This window comes from Dasypus novemcinctus, chromosome 29 (assembly GCF_030445035.2).
Source record: "Dasypus novemcinctus isolate mDasNov1 chromosome 29, mDasNov1.1.hap2, whole genome shotgun sequence".
Classification (NCBI taxonomy): Eukaryota; Metazoa; Chordata; class Mammalia; order Cingulata; family Dasypodidae; genus Dasypus; species Dasypus novemcinctus.
The window spans coordinates 22,033,395-22,054,130 of NC_080701.1; the positions used below are offsets into that span (position 1 = coordinate 22,033,395).

Here is a 20,736-nt window from a genome sequence, read left to right on the forward strand (position 1 = left end):
GTTGAACCACCCTTCCATACCTGGGATAAAACCCATCTATTATGATGTATGATTCTTTTAATATGCTATTGGATTTGATTAGCAAGTATTTTGTTGAGGATTTTTGCATCTATAATTCATTAGAGAAATTGGTCTATAATTTTCTATTTTCATGTTATGTTTATCTGGCTGTACTATTAAGGTGATATTGGCTCCATAAAATGAATTTGCTAGTGTTCCCTCCTGTTCTCTTTTTTGTAAGAGTTTGAGCAAGGTTGGTATTAATTCTTGGAATGATTGGTAGAATTAACCTGTGAAGGTATCTGGTCTTGGGCTTTTCATCTTTGGAAGATTTTTGAAGACTATTTCAATCTCCTTGTGATTGACTTGTTGAGGTCTTTTATTTCTTCGAGCATCAGTGTAGGTTGTAGTTGTGTTTCTAGGAATTCGCCCATTTCATATACATTGTCTAGTTTGTTGGTGTACAGTTTTTCATAGCATCTTTTTTATTTATTTTTAATTTTTTTTTTATTTTGAAAAGAAAAAATGGTTTATTGACAGCCAGCTGGACTCAGGAGCTTTCTGTTTCAAACCCGAGCCCATAGCATCTTTTTATGATCTTTTATTTGTCTGGGGTCAGTAGTAATGTCCTACCATAATCTCTGATTTTATTTATTTGTATCTTCTCTCCTTTTTCTTTGTCGGTCTTGCTAAGGGTTTGTCGATTTTGTCAATATTTTCCAAGTATTAACTTTTGGTTTTATTGATTCTCTCTTTTTTTGTTCTCAGTTTTATTTATTTCTACTCTAATCTTAGTTTTTTCTTTTCTTTTGCTCTCTTTGGGATTAATTTGCTTTCCCCAACCCCCCTAGTTCATGCATCTGTTCCATTCTTGATTTTAGCACTTTCTTCTTTTTTTAATATAAGTGTTGAGGGCTCTCAATTTCCCTCTGAGCACTACCTCACTGGCATCCCATAGGGTTTGATATATTGTGTTGTCATTTTCATTCGTCTTTAGCTATTCCCTGATTTCTCTTGTAATTTCTTCTTTGACCCACTGATTGTTTAAGAGTGTATTTTTTAACCTCCATATATTTATGACTTTTACCTTTTTCCACCTATTGGTAATTTCCAGCTTCATTCCATTATGATCAGAAATAGTACTTTTTTATAATTTCATTAAAAAAAATTTTATTGAGACTTGTTTTTTGACTCAACATATGGTCTATCCTGAGAAAGAGCCATGAGTACTTGAGAAGAATGTATATCCTGCTGTTTGGGTGCAGTGCTCTATATATGTCTGTGAGGTCTAGTTTATTTAGCATATTATTCAAGTTCTCTGTTTCCTTATAGATCCTTTGTCCAGTTGTTCTATCCAAAAGTGAGTATTGTATTGAAGTCTCCAACTACTGTTGCAGCAACATTTCTTTCTCTCTTCAGTTTTGCACATGTGTGTCTCATGTATTTTGAAGTACCCTGGTTATGTGCATAAATATTTATTGTTGTTATTTCTTTTTGGTGAATTGTTCCTTTGTTAATATATAATGGCCTTCTTCATCTCTTATAGCAATTTTGCATTTAAAGTCTATTTCATCTGATATTAGTATTGCTACTTGAGCTCCTTTTTAAAAAAAGATTTATTTATTTATCCTCCCCCCCCCATGAGATGTCTCCCTCATCTGTCTGCTTGTTTGCACTTGCTGTCTGCTCTCTGTGTCTGTTCATTGTGTGCTCATTATGTCTGCTCCTCTTCTCTAGGAGGTACTGGGAATTGAACCTTGGACCTCCCTGTGGGAGGTGGGTGCCCAACTGAGCCCCATTCACTTCCCAAAGGTTCTTTTTTGATTACTGTTTGTGTGGAATATCTTTTTCCAAACTTTTACTTTCAATCTTGCATATAAGGTGAGTCTCCTGTAGATAGCATATAAATGATTTACATTTTTTATCCATTCTGCCAGTTGGTGTTTTGATAATCTATTATCATTAAATGTTATTACTGTAAAGACATTATGCAGTTCACCCATTATAACTTTTGATTTTCCATCAACCTATCTTACTATTATCTGTTTTTTTACATTTTTTTGTTACCCTTCCTAATAATCTTCATTTCTACACTCTTTTTCAGGCCTCTCTCCCCTGTCTTTTCTTTTCCTGTTTTGGTGTTTCATGCTGTCCTTCAATTCCCTGAGACCCTTTTCCATTTTTACCCTTCTTTTCTCTTTTTGTTCTCCTGTCTTTTCAAATTCAGATGCTCTGTCCTCCAACTCACTTACTACATCCTCAACCAATTAAAATCTGTTATTATGTGCTTCCAATATATATTTTTAAGAGGTACTGAGGATTGAATCCAGGACCTCATATGTGGAAGACACGTGCTCAACCACTGAGCTACATCTGCTGCCTAAAATTTTTTTTATTTCTTTTTTAAAAATGAATTTTATTGATACATATTAATAAAGCATACAGTTCCTCCAAGGTATGCAATCAGTGGTATTTGCTATAATCACATAGTTGTGCATTCATCACTTCAGTTCTGAGAACATTTTCATTATTTCAATAATAATAAAAAAAAGCAAAGAAAAAAAAGAAAATTGCTCACCTCTCAATCTCTCTGTGCTTCCCCCACTGAACATAGGCTATTCTATCCAAAGTGTATAATCAATGGCTTTTAGTATAATCACAATGTTGTACATTCATCATCTTAAAAATTCTAGAGCAATTTCATTACTCCAAAAAGAAAGACTCCAAACCCCTTAGTGTTCCTTCCTTAGACCTACATAACAACTAATCTTTCATCTTTATGAATTGATTTATATTTACATTTTGTATAAATGAAATAATAAAATATGTAGTACTCTGTATTTGGTCTCCATTTAGTATAATGTTTTTATCTTTTTGTCTGATATTAACATTGTGTAATATTAACTTACATTTATTCAGCTTCAAAGAAAAATGGTCTTATATATGCAATTCTATCCATATTCATATTTCACATAAAACATTTAGTTCATAATAGGGTAATCATACAGTATTTTTCCCTTTGTGTCTGGCTTGCTTCACTCAACATAATGTCCTCCAGGTTCATCCATGTTGTCATATGTTTCATGACTTCAGCTCTTCTTACTGCTGCATAATATTCCATCATGTGTATACTCCACAGTTTGTATATCCATTCATCAGTTGATGGACACCTGGGTTCTTTACTACTTTTGACTATTGTGAATAACCTGCTATGAAATTGGTGTGCAGATACCTATTCATGTTGCTGCACTCAGTTTTTCTGGGTATATACCTAGCAATGGTATTTCCAGGTCCCATGGCAAGTTTATAATCAACTTCATTAGGAGCTGCAAACAGTCCTCCATGGTGGCTGTACCATTCTACATTCCCACCAACAATGAATAAGCATTCCTATCTCTCCACCTCCTCTCCGCTATTTACAGTTTTCAGACTTTTTAATAGCAGCCAGTTTAATAGTTGTGAAATGATATCCTATTTTAGTTTTCATTTGCATTTCCGTAATCACTAGTGACATTTTTTATGTCTCTCTTCACCATTTGTATTTCTTCTTTGGATAGTTGTCTTTTCAAGTCTTTTTATCATTTGAGTTGTATATATTATAGATATTATATATCATAGACATTAAACCGTTATCGGATATGGGATTGACAAATATTTTCTCCCATTGAGTCGGCTGCCTTTTCACCCTTTTGACAGTCCTTTGAGGTGCAAAAATGTTGAATTTTGAGGAGATCCCATTTATCTATTTTTCTTTTGTTGCTTGTGCTTCAGGCATAAATCCCTGTCTACATAGAATAATATGACTTTAAAATGCTGTTTGATGTAATGTAAGGGGGAAATAGAAAGGAGAAATGAGTTTATATGGCTATGAGTCTCTAAAAAAAAAAGAGTCTGGAGGCTGTCAGAAGGATTGCCCTTATGCACAACTGAGCAGTCTAAGAGACAGATAAAGTAGATACAATCCCCAGGTATTGGTTCCTTGGAGGGCTAAAGGGACCCACGGGTTCTATGGTCATGGCAGATAGGGTTCATTGCCATGTCAAATGGCCCTTCTTTGGAGCTGGTGTTTCTGCGTGATGAAACTGGACCCAGAGGGGATCTCTTTTCATAAGAATATCATGCTACTTTACTGGAATTGTAGTTGGTATTGGGGTTTCAGATATATTTAGGGGATTGAATCTTTTTACTGACAATATGATAACCAGGCCCTGAGCCTCAACAGACTCCAGCTCCTACAATCTGATTTATTGGACTCGCCTCACTCAGCTAAGATGGAGTTGAAGAAGGACAACCACCACACCATGGAGCCTAGAGTGCCTACAACTGAAAGCAGGAGGATTGCATCCAGTAACCATGTGGAATCTGAGCCTCCTCTTGACATAGAGGTGCAACGGACACAACCAATCCAAGGACCTCAGAGAAAAGGTGGCATTGGAGTGGGAAAAGTGGACATGGTGGCTGATGGGTATGGGGAATGGCAGGAAGAGATGAGATGTGGAGGTGCCTTTGGGACTCGGAGTTGCCCTGGATGGTGCTTCAGGGGCAATCACCGGACATTGTTAATCCTCCCAGGGCTCACTGGATGGAATGGGGGAGAGTGTGGGCCATGATGTGGGCCAATGACCATGAGGTGCAGAGATACCCAGAGATGTACTTACCAAATGCAATGGATGTGTCATGATGATGGGAGTGAGTGTTGCTGGGGGGGGGGAGGGGTGCGGTGGGGGTGGTGGGGTCGAATGGGACCTCATATTTTTTTAATGTAATATTTTTACAAAATCAATTAAAAAAATTGGGCACAAAAAAAAACAAAACAAAACAAAAAACAAAACGAAATTACCTTCTACCACAAGATCATGAAGATGTTTTCCTACATTTTCTTTTAGGAGTTTTATGGCTGTTGTTTTTATATTTAAGTTCTTGAATCATTTTGAGTTAATTTTTGTATAAGGTGTGAGATAGGTGTCCTCTTTCTTTTTGTAGATATTGCTACCCAGTTCTCCCAGCAACATTTGTTGAATAGACTGTTCTGGCTCAGCTTGGTGGGTTTAGCAACCTTGTCAAAAATCACTTGACTAGAGATCTGAGGGTCAATTTCTGAGTTCTCATTTTGGTTCCATTGGTCAATTTGTCTGTCCTTATGCCAGTCCCATGCTGTGTGTTTTGTTTTTTGTTTTTTACCATTCTAGCTAAGAATTTGTTTTAAAGTTAGGAAGCAAGAGTCCTTGAACTTTGCTCTTCTCTTTTAAGACATTTTTTGCTATTCAGGGTCCCTTACCCTTCCAAATAAATTTGGTTATCAGTTTTCAGTTTCTTCAAAAAGGGCTGTTGGGATTTTTATTGGAATTGCATTGAAACTGTAATTCAGTTTTGGTAGAATTGACATCTTAATGATATTAATCTTCCAATCCATGAACACAGAATGTCCTTCCATTTATGTAAGTCTTCTTCAGTTGCTTTTAGTAATGTTTTGTAGTTTTCTGATAGAGGTCCTTTATGTCCTTGGTTAAGTTTATTCCTAAATTCTAATTCTGTTAGTCACTATTATAAATGGAATTTTTTTTCTGATTTCCTCTTCAGACTGTACATCAGTAGTGTATAAAAACACTATTGATTTTTGCATATTGACCTTGTTTCCTGCCACTTTGCTGAACTTGTCCATTAATTCTAGTAGTTTGTCATAGATTTTTCAGGATTTTCTAGATATAGGATCATGTCATCAGTGAATAGTGAAAGTTTTACTTCTTTCTTTCCTATTTGGATGCCTTTTATTTCTTTGTCTAGCCTAATCTAGCTAAAACTTCTAGCACAATATTGAATAAAAATAGAGACAGTGGACATTCTTGTCTTGTTCCTGATCTCAGTGAGAAAGCATTCAGTCTTTCACCATTGAGTACAATGTTAGGTGTAGGTTTTTCATCTATGCACTTTACCATATTGAGATAGCTTCCTTCTATTTCTATCTTTTGGAGCATTTTTTTTTTTAATCAAGAAAGAGTTTGTATTTTGTCAAATGCCTTTTTAGCATCAATCAAAAGGCTCATGTGATTTCTCTTCTTCAATTTATCAATGTGATTTATTACACTAATTTTCTTGTGTTGAACAACACTTGTATACCTTGGATAAAACCTACTTTATCATGGTGTATAATTCTTTTAATGTGCTTTTGGATTCAGTTTGCAAGTATTTTTTTTTTTTTGAGAATTTTTTTGTCTATTTTCATTAGAGCTATTGGTATGTAATTTTCTTTTTTGTAGTATCTTTGCCTGGTTTTGGTATTAGGGTGATGTTGGCTTCATAAAATGAGTTTGGTGGCATTCTTTCCTATTCAGTTTTTTGGAAGAGCTTGAACAAAATCAGTATTAGTTCATCTTTGAATGATTGGTAGAATTCACCTGTGAAACCATCTGGTCCCAGGCTTTTCATCTTTGGGAGTGTTTTGATGAGTGTTTTAATCCCTTCACTTGTGATTGGTTTGTTGAGTTCTTCTATTTCTTCTAAAGTAAGTGTAGCTGGTTCATGTGTTTCCAGGAATTTGTCCATTTTATCTACATTTTCTCATTTTTTGGCATACAGTTGTTCATAGTATCCTCTTATGATCTCTCTTATTTCTATGTGGTCAGTGGTAATGTTCCCCCCTTCTCATTTCTAATTTTATTTCTTTGTGTCTTCTCTCTTTTTTTCTTTTATCAGTCTAGCTAAGAGTTTGTCGATTTTGTTGATCTTCTCAAAGATCCAACTTTTGGTTTTGTTGATTCTCTCTTTTGTTTTTTTGTTCTTGATTTCATTTATTTCTGCTCTGATCTTTACTATTTCTTTCCTTCAGCTTGATTTGGGTTTAGTTTGCTGTACTTTTTCTAGTTCTTCCAGGTGTGCAGTTAGGGCTTCAATTTTAACTTTTTCTTCTTTTTTAATGTAAGTATTGAGGACTATAGATTTCCCTTTCAGCACTACCTTTGCAGTGTCCCATGGGTTTCAATATGTTGTATTCTCATTTTCATTCATCTCAAGATATTTGCTGAATTCTCTTGCAATATCTTCTTTGACCCACTGGTTGTTTAAGAGTGTGTTGTTTAATCTCCATATATTTGTGAATTTCCCTTTTTTCTGTCCATTATTGATTTCCAGATTCATTCTCTGATCATTATGATCAGAGAAAGTGTTTTGTATAATTTCAGTCTTTCAAATTTATTGAGACTTGTCTTGTGACCCAACATATGGTCTACCTTGGAGAAGATTCCATGATCACTTGAAAAAAATATATAACCTGCTGTCCTGGGTGCAATGCTCTATAGATGTCTGTTAACTCTAGTTTTTTTTATCATATTATTCAGGTTCTCTGTTTCTTTATTTATCCTGTCCAGACATTCTATCCACTACTGAAAGTGGTGTATTGAAGTCGCCAACTATTATTGTAGAGACATCTATTTCTCCCTTCAACTTTGCCAGTGTGTGCCTCATGTATCTTGGGGCACTCATGTTAGGTACATCAATATTTAGAATAGTTATTTCTTCTTGGTGAATTGCTTCTTTTATTAATATATAATGACCTTCTTTATGCCTTATAACAGTTTTCACTTAAAATTTATTTTGTCTGATATTAGTATTGCTACTCCAGCTCTATTTGCATAGAATATCTATTTCCAACCTTTCACTCTTAACCTGATTGTGTCCTTACATCTGAGGTGAGTCTTGTAGACAACATGGAGATGGGTCATATTTTTAAATCCATTTTATCAGTCTGTGTCTTTTGATTGGGGAGTTCAAGCCATTAGCATTCAATGTTATAACTGTAAAGGCATTATTTACTTCATCCATTTTGATCTTTGACTTTCAGTTGTCATACTATACTATAATCTATTTTTTTACTCTTTCTGATATTCTTCATTTCTACACTCTTCTCCAAGGCCCTTGCCCTTGTTTTTTCTTTCAGACTGAAGCGCTCCCGTAATTCTATTTTTTTGGTAATCTATCAGTTTTTGTCTGTCTGTGAAGACTTTAAACTCTCCTTCACTTTTGAAGTCCAGTTTTGCCAGATATAGAATTCTTGGCTGGCAGTTTTTCCCTTTCAATACTTTAAATACACACCACTTTCTTCTCTCCTCTATGGAGGAGAGGTCAGCACTTAATCTTATCAAGTTTCCCTTGTAGGTGATGCTTTGCTTTTCTCTTGCTGCTTTCAAAATTGTCTCTTTATCTCTGATACTTGTCATTCTGAATAGTAGGTGTCTCAGGGTAGGTCTATTCATGTTTATTCTGTTTGGGATGCTTTGTCTTTCTTGGGCATTGGTATTTATGACTTCCATAAGGGTAGGGAAGTTTTCAGTCATTGTTTCCTCAAATATTCTTTCTGCCCCTTTTCCATTCTCTTCTCCTTCTGGGATGCCAATAATATGATGCTTTTGTGTTTCATGTTGTCGTTCAATTCCCTTAGATCCTATCCCATTTTTTTTTCCCCCATTCTCTTGGCTTTTAATTCTTCTGTCTTTTCCAGTTCAGATGTTCTGTCTTCAAAATCACTAATTCTGTCTTCAGGCAGTTCTAATCTGCTCTTCTGTGTCTCATCCATTGTGTTTTTCATTCTCGTTAGATCAGTTACTTTTCTTTGCAGACTTTCAAATTGTTCTTTATGCTCACCCTGTGTTTTCTTATTATCCTTTATCTCTTTAGTCATATTTTCTTTAAATTCTTAAAATGATTTATGAGAGTTGTGTGATTGTCATTAATTGTCTCAATTTTGAATCTCTTCAGGATATTTGGTTTGTTCCTTTGTCTGGGCCATCTCTTCCTGTCTCTTAGTATGGCTCATGATTTTTTTTTGCTGATGTCTAGGATCTAATATGTTGGTAAATTTACTCTTGCCTATTGTTATTATTTTTTCACAGCTTTTTAATATTTGGTTCAACATATTCTAATTCTTTATAATTGCCCAGCTTAAGTTACCAAAACCATGCCAGGGGCTTGCTAATGGCATGCAGACTGTCTCCCAGGGGTGGGGTGAAAAACCTCTAAAAGGGGAAGCAGACTTGGCCCAGTGGATAGGGCATCCGTCTACCACATGGGAGGTCCGCAGTTCAAACCCCGGGCCTCCTTGACCCGTGTGGAGCTGGCCCATGCGTAGTGCTGATGCGCGCAAGGGGTGCCGTGCCACACAGACATGTCCCTGCGTAGGGGAGCCCCACGCGCGAGGACTGTGCCCCGTAAGGAGAGCTGCCCAGTGCGAAAAGAAAGTTCAGCCTGCCCAGGAATGGTGCTGCACACACAGAGAGCTGACACAACAAGATGATGCAACAAAAAGAGACACAGAGTCCCATGCTGCTGACAACAACAGAAGTGAACAAAGAAGAACATGCAGCAAATGGACAGAGAGCAGACAACGGGGAGGCGGGTTGGGGGGAAAGGGGAGAAAAATAAATAAAAATTAAAAATCTTAAAAAAAAAAAATCCTCTATAAATAGTTTCTGTCCATGTAATTTCCAGACTGGCCAGCTGATGGTGCTTGTTGGTGCACTATTCCCCAGAGGTGTATCCCTTGTTTTCATCTGGCAAGCTGGATTCCAAGTAGACTCCAATGGCTGAATTCACTGAAGAAAAACCCCCCAACTCCCCCTCGCTTTTTTCCGTAAAAGCTGGCAGGGAGGAAGATGTCTGCTACCCTCTCAGTCAGCTTCAATGAGCCACAGGTTTTACTGCCACTGAATATCTTGGAGGGTGGGGAAGGGGAGCTCTTCCCAGCAGCTGGGAGGTTTAGTAACTCACAGTTTGTTGTTTTGGCTCTCTCTCCTTCAACCTCCTGGGAGTTGTGAAGCACTCTCCTGGTCTGCTGACCCTCAAAGCAGGTCCCTCTGGCAGTTTTAGACACTTTCTCCATTGGTTTTATGAGAGTGCTGAGCCTTATCTGCTAGTCCAATGCCATGCTTTCACAATTATTTAAAGCACTTTTTAACTTTTGTTTCTCTTTTGATTTGTTTCCCCCTGTATTTTTAATCTCTTCCATTATGTCTTTCATTCCCATAAGTTGTTACTTTTCTTTGCATACTTACAATTCTTTGTGTTCAACCAGTGTCTTCGTAATATTAATCTATTTAGCCATCTCATTGAATTTATTAAGGCATATTGTTTGTGTATCTGTTATTAGTTGTCTCCAATCCCGTTTGTCCTCTGAGGGTTAAATTGTTTCTTTGTCTGGGCCATATCTTTCTATTTCTTAGTATAGCTTGTAATTTTCCTGTTATCTTGGCATCTGATTTTTTTATGTGTTTATTCTGTGCTCAATTTCTCCCTTTAGCCTATGGTTTTCTCATTGGTTGGCTTTTTTGCTAAAGCTTCCTTTGTTCTTCCTCCATGAATGTTTGTTCCATTTGTTTTTTACTTTCCTCTGTATATTTTAATATTCTTTTTGTTTCTCTTGCTGCTATTTCCTGGAGGGCTAATTTTGGTAGAAGTGTCCTCCTGGAAACAACCTTCCCAGCTCTGGTTTCCCAGTCAAAACAGGCTCACAGGGTCTATAAATGGAGTGTAGATTCTGTAGATTCTGTGCTGTTCAAGGTGGGTGGGGTGAGTCTTTCTGCTCTGCCAGCAGAGACAGTGTGCACTTCCTGTCCTTTCGGGGCCTTGGAGCTTAGTGTGCAGTGGCCTTTTTTAAGGTAGATAGGGTAAATCTACCTGACCTGCCTGCAAGGAGGGTGCTCTGAGTCCATGGGCTCTGAGTGTGCAGCAGTCATTCCACGTGGGTGGGGTGAATCTGTCTTCACTGCCCATGAGGGTGTATACTTCCTTTGTCCTGGGGTGCATTGGGGCCAAGTGTGCAGCAGCCCTTTTAAGGTGGATGGGGTGAATTTGCCTGCCCTGCCATGTGAGAGTTCATACGTCCTCTCTGGGACACCAAGTGTGCAGCCGCCTTTCAAAGTGGGTGAGGTGAATCTGCCTGCATGTGCTTTCCCTCCTTCCAGGGTGCATTGGGGCTCAGTGTGAATCTGCCTGCTCTAACCAGAGACAATGTTCAAACTGCACCCAGTTTTCACTCCTGCTGGGTGTGGGGGCCTAAGCAGTAGCTTTCCAAATTGGGATCACTGGATCTGATCCTTGCCACCCTGGGGGACTGGTGTGTTTTTCAGTCACCCCTGTTTCCACTCCTGTTGGTGGCAGAAACTGCACAAATGCTTCTGGCTTCTTGATGGCTTGGGCAGGTTTAACCTCAGCTGTGCTCTGGATTGGAATCCAGTAGCTGAATTTGCCAATAAACAGCTGCAGTTGGTGCCAGGCCACTTTGTATATCCTGCTTTTGAGAAAGAGAGCTTCTGCTTCCAGCCGGGCATGGGTCTGGAGGTGGCCCACCTCGCCAGTGGGGGTTGAGCAACATGGAGAAATCTACTCATGAATCTTCATCGCAGATGGTCAGTATCCTCTTCCTGTTCTTCCCTGGATGGTGCACTGTTTTCTTCTGGTCTCTGGAGCCTCCCAAACAGTTGATCCAGACAGATCCTGGCTGATTATTAGTTGCCCTTTAGGATGAACTGATTGTTAGAGTTTCCTACTCTGTCGCCAGTTAGAGTCTGCTCCCAATATCATCTTACACCCATTAAACTGGCTGCCACTAAAACAACAGAAAGCTACAAGTGTTGGAGAAGATGTGGAGGAATGGAACCCTCATCCACTGCTGGTGGGAATGTAGAATGGTACAGTCACTGTGTAGGATGGTTTGGCATTTCCTTAGGAAGTATAAATTTGCCATATGATCCAGCAATCCCACTACTAGTAATAAACCCAGAAGAATTGAAAGCAGGGACACAAACAGATAGATGCACACCAGTGTTCATTGTGGCATTATTCACAATTGCCAAAGGTTGGAAGCAACCCAAGTGTCTACCAACACATGAACGGATAAACAAAACGTGGCATATGCATTCAGTGGAATGTTACTCAGCTGTGAGAAGGAATGAAGTATCGACACATGAGACAACATGGATGAATCTTGAAGACCTTGTGTTGAGAGAAGTAATCCAGTCACTAACGGACAAATACGGCATGATCTCTCTGATATGAACTACGGTATTGAGCAGACTCACAGAGGTAGAATCTGGAAGATAGGTTACTAGGAGATAGAAAGGTAGTAGAGAGTGGTGAGGCAATGCTAATCAGGGCAGAATCTGATAAGGCGGATGGGTAAGGTTGGCAATGGGTGGGGTGATGGTGGCACAGCAATGTGAATGGGGTTGATGATTCTGGAGTGTGTGAGCTGGGTTGGGCTACCCATAGAGCTATGGGGAGGGCTCAAGGGGGAATTGGTGAATTCTGGGGAGGTAGAGGACTGTGGTTGAGAATACAACTGACAGAGTGTTCTTTTATCAACTATGGCAGGGGAGGTCACCGGTGTAAGGTGTCAGTGGTGGGGGGATGTGTGGGAAAGGGTACACCTGGGGAATATGAATATGTTCATGTGGTCATAGGATATTATCTCAGTGGGTGGAGACCCACACAATAAACAACAAAATATTCAATATCCCATCCTGGGGAGTCCTGCTACATTCTCTAATAGAGTGGCAAGAATCTCTAGAGTACATAGGCAGTGTCTAATAAAGGAAAACAGACCAATGTGTCAAGTCGTTGATATTAATGCTTGTACTTATGAACCTTATTTTTGTAATATTGAAACTTAGCTCAATAATATTTATTGCGTAAGGGTTATCTCCTGACAACCTCTTTGTTACTTAATGTGGCCTCTCTCTAAACCAAACTCAGTAAATAAACTCACTGCCTTCCCCCAGCATGGGACATGATCCTAGGAATGAGCCTCCCTAGCACCAAGGGAATAAAACCAAGAGCCAACCAGTGATACATTTGGAAAAACACATTGATCAAAAGGGGAAACATTAAATATAAAAGAGTTTTTATGGCTGAGAGATGCCAAAGTGACTCTGGAGATCATTCTAGAGGTTATGCTTATGCATGTATCAGACCAATCTAACTAACTACCTCAGTAAACGATGCCTCAAACTACAGTGCTTCCAAGGGAGCTAGAGACATCTGGACAATATAGGCAAGGCACAGAACCCCACAAAATCAACACCTCAGTGGGTGGGCCTTATCTTGGAATATATGATAACCATTCCCCCAATGTATCAGAGTTAGACTCATTTATAATTTTCCTACACATGATTTTTCTATCCCTTTTATTTGTATGTATAATTAGCACTATTCCCATTAAATATATGTCCCAGAGACTTAAATGTTCAGTCTGTTTATATGCTGGTTGAGTCATGAATCTCAGCAGAGTTGCAACCAACACCTACTCTCCAATTCATTGGACTCACCTAAGATAACACAAAATGATGATGATGGGCAACTCCATCCTCAAAAGTGAAGAATATCTACAACTGCAAGCAAAATAGTTCCTTCCATCTGCCCCATAAGATCTAAACCTCCTCTTAATCTGAAGCAGAGCAGACCCTACCATCCCCAAATTCTCAAGATTGATGAATGAATGAACATAAGGGGGTGGAATGCAACCATGGACCAAAGTAGACTTATGATTATTATAGTGATGGAAGAACTTGTAACATTGATATAAAGGTAGTGGTCACCAGATATTCTTAAGGGAGGGGAAGGAAAGAATAGGTGGAATATAGGGCATTGATAAGGCTTTGGAATTGTTCTGCATGATATTGCAATGATGGATACAAGCCATTATACATTTTGTCAAAACCTATAAAATTGTATGGGATGCAATGTGTAAACCAGAGTGTAAACCTACGGTACGTGGTTAGTTGCAATCCTTCAATATTTGTTCACCAACTGTTATAAATGTATCATACTAATGTAAGAAGTTATTAATAGGGGAAAATGTGAGAGGGGGAGAGGATAGCATATATGGGAATCCCCTATATTTTCAATGTAACTTTTCTGTAATCTAAAACTTCTTTAAAAATAAAATTAAAAATAAAACAGGAGGAGAAAGTGTAAACTACAAATAAACTATAATCCTTGCTGTGTAGCAGTGTTCCAAAATATATTCATCAAAGGCAATGAATGTGCCACATTGATGAAAGAGGTTGTTGCTGTGGGAAGTGTGGGGGGGGGGCAGTAGAGAGTGGGGGTATATGGGAACCTCTTATATATATATTTTAAAGATTTATTTTTACTTATTTCTCCCCCTCCTCCCCCTGTTGTCTGCTGTCTTGTGTCCATTCACTGCGCATTGTTCTGTGTCCACTTGCATTCTCGGCAGCACTGGGAATCTGTGTCTCTTTTTTGTTGCATCATCTTGCTGTATCAGCTTTCCCTGTGTGCAGCACCACTTCTGGGTGGGCTGCACTTTTCGTGCGGGACGTCTGTCCTTGCAGGGTGCACTCCTTGCGTGTGGGGCTCCCCTACACGGGGGAACACCCCTGTGTGCTGGCAGGGCACTCCTTGCGCGCAGCAGCACTGTGTGTGGGCCAGCTCCACATGGATCAGGAAGCCCTGGGTTTGAACCCTGGGCCTCCCATATGGTAGGTGGATGCTCTGTCAGTTGAGTCACATCTGCTTCCCTCTTATATTTTTTAATGTAACATTTTGTGTGATCTATGTATTTTTTAAAAAAGATTTTAAAAAGTTGATAACTAACTAAATAAAACAGGAAAAAAGTTCATGGAATTTTCTAATAGAGTACCGTAATCTTTAATTATACTTTTGCCTTAAATAACTAGGAAACTGATAAAAATGTTAAAAACAACTGTTTTTAGATATTCAACAACAGGCAGCAAAAGACTTTGTTCAATAAGAGAAGTGAAATGAAGAATGTGTGTTCTATAATTGCCCAGGCTTTCTTCTTGGGGGTGCTTTTTGGACTGCAGTGCTATGTGTAACATCCCAGGCTGAGTATCACAGGCTCACTAGGTAGAGGAGACAGAGATTGGAATTCAGAGAGATTAAAGTGGGTAGAATTTATGGGGCAGATTTCCAGAGAAGAGACAATAATGTAGAGAAAGAGCTCCAGAATTTTGCATAGAAGTCTCCATGAATCTATGGCTGAATACAAAGCCACACATGAACAGAATTAAGCTCATAAGACCAGGGAAGGAATGAGGGAACTGTGAGCTGAACAATAATCAGAGCTCTCAGAGGACTGGGAGACATTTGAGTAGTCATAACCAGAATGAAGAGATCTCATTGAACACCTGGGCATTCACTAGAAATCCCATCAGAGTAATATTTTCATAACACTAAATTGACACCAGAGGAAAGAATATTCTAAATCTGCCCTGTCAAAGTTTAAAAATAAACCTTGATTAAGCTGATCTACAAATAACTTAAAATTGCCTGCCATCACAAAGTAGACCCTCAAATGATATAATTAGCTGATAAGGACTTTTAAAAGCTATTATTAATATTCTCAAAAAAAATTTAAAAACGTGAACTTGATGAGAAGAGAAATGGAAGCTATAAAAAACGAAATTTCTAGAAGTAGAAAATGTAGTACCTGAGATGAAAAATTTCCTGGATGGGATTAACAGCCTAACAGACACAGCAGAAGGTAATATCAGTGAGCTTTAAGATGAAGCAATAAAAACTACTAAAACTGATGCAAAATGATAAAAATGACTAAAAAATGAACAGAATCTCAGTGACCTGTGGTACACTATCATTGATTTAGCATGTATGCAATTGGAGTCACAGAAGAAGAGAAAGAAGTGAGACCTGAAAAATTTTTAACAAGATAATATTCAAAATTTGATAGTACCAAGAAGCTCAACAAACCTCAGACTGAAAACACACAAATACACATCAGACCACATCATAATCAAATTATTGAAAACCAACAATAAGAAGACTATATTAAATATAGTCAGAGAAGAAAAATACATTATGTCCAAAAGAATAATAAGAATGATGTCAGACCTCTCAGAATATAATCAAGAAAACATTTGAATGATATATTTTAAATGTAAGAAAATATTGCCAATCTAATATTTTGTACTAAATAAAAATCTTTCAAAAATTAAGGAGATAAAATACTTTCTCATATGTTTCTGAGAGAATTCATTGCTAGAAGATATGCATTAAAGGAAATATTAAACAATATATTCTGATGAAAAAAATTTCAGATGGAAACTTGCATCTACACAAAGCAAGAAGAATGCTATAAATGAAAATTATGTGTGAAATATAAAATAATTAAAAATATTTTTTAAAAAACCATTGACATTGTAAAGTATGTAGAATAATAAATTATTGTGGCATTTATAACATAATAAGACAAAGTACTTTGTCCTTTCTGTTGCTGTTCATATTCTATTATATGGATATTATATAATTTATTTATCCATTCACTTATTGATGGATATTTGAGTTGTTTCTAGTTTTGGTTAATATGAATAAGGCTCATATGAACATGTTTTTGTTTTTCTTTTTTAAGGTTTTTTATTTATTTCCTCCCCCTATCCCTCCTACCACCCATTGTCTGCTCTCTGTGTCCATTCACTCTGTGTTCTTCTGTGTCCACTTGCATTCTTGTGAGTGGCATTGGGAATCTGTGTCTCCATTTTGTTGCCTCATCTTGCTGCATCAGCTCTCCATATGTGCAGCACCATTCCTGGGCAGGCTGCACTTTTTTCAGGTGGGGTGGCTTTCCTTGCAGGGCACACTCCTTGCACATGGGGCTCCCACACGTGGGGGACACCACTGCCACTCCTTGCGCACATCAGCACTGCACATGGGCCAGCTCACCACACGGGTCAGGAGGTCCTCGGTTTGAACCGTGGACCTCCCATATGGTAGGTGGATGCTCTATCAGTTGAGCCAAATCCACTTCCCATGAACATGTTTTTACGGGTATTTTTGTGGGAATATATTTTCATTGTACTTGTGTACATTTTTAAGAGGGAATTACTGACTCATGATAAATACATATTTGTAAGGAACTGGCAAATTGTTTTCCAAAGTGGTTGTTTCATTTTACCCTCTTATTAGTAATATATGAGATTTCCAGTTTTTTTTTCACATTCTCACCAATCTTAGGAATTGTCAGGCTTTTCCACTCTAGCCCTTTCATGGATATGTATTGTTTTTGATTTGCATTTTTCCTGATGACTAATGATATGGAACATCATGTGCTATTGGCCATTTATATGTCTTGTTTTGTGAATTGTATTTTCAGATAATTTATCCTTTTTAATTGGATTGTTTATATTATCATTGTTGAATTAAATATGTTCCTTTTATAGTTTAAAAATGCTGATCTGTTGTAAGATATGTGTATTGTACATATTCTCTCTTACAAGATTACAATATTACAATATTCTTGTAAGATATGAATATTGTACATATTCATTTGTTCTTTCAGATGTTTTGCAATATCTTTTGAAGTACACAAGATTTTAATTTTTAAGAAGTGCTATTTCTCATTTTCTTCATATGATTGGTACTTTTTGTGTCCTGTCTATAAAAAACCTTTCCCTACCCCAAGGTCAGGAAGACATTTCTTCTTTGTTTTCTTCTAGAAATTCTATAGTTTTAGAAATAGACAATCCAAAATTACAGCGAGAAAGTTCAATAATCTTCACTAAGTGACTGATAGTAACTGAATGACACTGTTAAAGAACATGATGCAAATGACTTCTATGGGATTGTATCTCCAAAAAATGAAGGATACATCCTTTTCAAGGTCACTGTAATATTTATCGAAATAGATCATATTCTGGGCCTTATAAAAGTGTCAATAAATTTGAAAATCCTAAAGAGTATGTTTTATGAAAACAATGTAATTGAATTAGTAATCAATAATAGGTATCTGGAAAATCTCCAGGTTTTTGGAAAGCACCAAAACATGAAATACTTAGGGATAAATTGATATGTGTAAGACTTTTATGTTGGGAACTATGAAAGAATACAGTTATTCTTTACATAGAAACGTAAATAGACAGTTATACCATGTTCATGAATCAGAAGACTCAATAATATTATGTCAATAATCTTCAAATTGTAGAAATTCAATGTGACTCTAATAAAAATCCCAACAAGCTTTCATAGGCATTAACAAGCTGATCCTAAAATACATAGAGCAATACAGAACACTGAGAAGAGCCAAAACAATTTTGAAAAAGAACAAAGTTGGAGAACTTACACTACCTGATTTCAAGATGTACCAAAAACCTACCAATGTGGGATTGGAATAAAGATAGACTTATTAGAGTCAGTAGAAATTGAGAGGTTTCATGTTATTTTGAAAGTTTGCATAACAGTGATCAAGAACAAAGCCTCTGATACCAGAATTCCTGAGTTCAAACCCTGGCTCCATCACTTACTACCTGTGTAACTTTTAGTGAGTTAAATTTCTGCACCTCAGTTTCTTCATTTATAAAGAAGGAATAATAATAGTCCGTACCTTACAGAGCTGTTGTGAAGATTTAATGGACAGTTTATATAAAGTGATTCAAATAGAGACTGACACATAATAAGCACAATAAAGTGTTTGCTATTAATTAATTTATTATTAAGAGAAACCATGCATTCTTAATGTTATACTCTACAGATCTGATGCCCACCAAGAATATAAAAAACTTTGCTTAAAAACCAAATAAACAAGCATGAACAAGCAAAACCTGATGCTGGTCAAGGGCAGTGGTATGCTGGTTATGTTAGAGAAACTGAACCAATAAGATATATTTGTGTGTGTGTGTGTGTGTATGTGTATATGTATGTATACATATATGTATATGCTAATGTACATATATATGAATATTTATATAAAGAAATTTATTATAAGGAATTAGTTTAGGTACGGGCTGGCAAGTCTATATTTTGAGGGCAGGCTGGAGGCTGCAAATTCTTGTGAGAATGATGTTGAATTCTTGACTCTGAATTCCTTAGACTGGAAAATGTAGGAAGGCATGGAAAGTGTAGTCTTGAGTCAGAGTTCCTTCTGATGCCTGAAACCCTAAGTTCTCTCTCTTAAGACCTGCAACTAATTGGATAAGGCTATCCACATTATTGAGGGTAATATCCTTTACTGAAAAGTCAGCTGATTGTAGATGTTAATCCTGTTCTAATCCTTTTGATCAAACAACTGGACAGACACCATAACCTAGTCAAGTTGACACATAAAATTGACCGTCATATGGATTAATGCTTAACAGCCGGCCTCTTGGGAGGGTGAAATCCCAATTTGTAGGTGTAAATACTTCAAGCTACCAACGTGATGCCACAGATATGGGAAGAGATATGCATAATCGGCTCTGGGAGCTAGTATTGTACACCCTTGAAAGGGCCTCATTTTCATGAGAATTTTGATATGCATTTTTGAAATTACACTCAAATTTTCTGGTAAACCTGTGAAGGTGTTAGATTTTTTTGATACCAATATAAGGCTCACTTTTTAGCTGTGTTTTTTCATTCTAAGAAACCAAGCATTTGATGTGGAGAATTAACTCTAAATAAATCACAAAAGCAAGTATTCATTGGGTGAATATATAAAAGTAAGCTCAATAATCTATCTGATAATTTCACTTTCTATAAAAATATTTTAAAATAATTGTTTAAAAATTTTAAATGATCCTAGGTGTGCAATTCCCTACAGCAGTGCCATTGTAATCAGGGCTTCTTGCCTCCAGACTGCTCATCAAGGTCTAGATCGTCTGGGAAAGAAGGCAAGTATCTAAATCTTTACATATTTATCTAATAAAATTCTCAAGTTGTTTGCCTTCATGAAAACAAATTTAGATTTTTCCACTTAAAAAGAAATTGATATGTGTAATTAAAATATCCAACTTCTCTCAAAAAATCAAAACCAAATATGCCTTCTTTCCTTGCTTTTTCCCCTAATCTTAACTACTTGAGTATTATGACTGAAGCTGAGAATATTTTTTTCATTTCTCTTTACTAATATTGATTTTCTCCTTTAAATTATTTTTCAACCTTTTTTCCTTCTATGTGTTATCCTCTCTAAGCTCTACACAAACAACACTTACTGAGCAGGTATTCTGAGTCTAGTTACTATATATCCAGTGCAGAGGAAATAAAGGAAATAGAAGACGAGTTTTTACTCTGAAGGAGTTGACAATTTCAGTTAGAAAAATTATATAAATTGCTGCCAAAGAGATGACAGAAAGAATGCTAGCGTTGTTTGATCACTATGACTTTAGTTTCTGTCATTCATTCATTATTTAGCAAAGTTTTATTGAACTGATAATATAGGCCATGGGCTGGCCTAGGCACTGGAGATGTAGCAGTAAGCAAAACAAAGTCCCTCTCCTCTTGGTGCTGAGGTATGTTTTATATCTTTGTAGCCAGTGCTAACAAGTGGCAGAATTATGGTTAGGTATCAAGTCTGATTTTTATGCCACAGCCCTTTTCATAGTAATGCAGTGACTTTATATGAAAAAATACATGCTTAATGTAAAAAATGCCAAAAATCTCATATAGGAAAACAGGATATATACACATACAGTGAAATTCTGTCATAATGTACCCTGTAACAATGCAAATTTGGATAAACTTGCAATTAATTACATAGTCCCTATATTCTTGACTATTTGGACCCTACTTATAACATCATGGTGGGATTTTTCTGTGGCTGCTATGTAATGTGGAATATTGAGGGCAAATTGCATCACCTTTCTGCTACTTGTTTGCCATGCTTTTAGAATGAGATAATTCCAAGTATTATGATTCTATTTCTATTTTTCCATATTCTTTGAATAGCAATAAAAATTAAGAATACTGTAATCAATATGCTGCAGCTTAAAAGTAGAAAGTTTA

The 20,736-nt window shown here is 37.0% G+C and overlaps 1 protein-coding gene across 6 annotated transcripts in view; it reads left to right on the plus strand.

The window, feature by feature from the left end:
- Positions 1–20,736, plus strand: part of ADAM32 (ADAM metallopeptidase domain 32) — a 269,013-nt gene that overhangs the window by 189,135 nt on the left and 59,142 nt on the right. For 4 of the 6 annotated variants that reach the window (XR_011647754.1, XM_058290128.2, XM_058290129.2 and 1 more), the window contains one exon: positions 19,538–19,625. The exons of the other annotated variants lie outside the window; for them this stretch is intronic. Coding sequence is in view for 3 of the 4 variants with exons in the window: in XM_058290128.2 (XP_058146111.1) it covers positions 19,538–19,625 (88 nt within the window). In the remaining variant the exon portion in view is untranslated. The remainder of the gene's footprint in view (positions 1–19,537; positions 19,626–20,736) is intronic. 6 annotated transcript variants of the gene reach the window in all.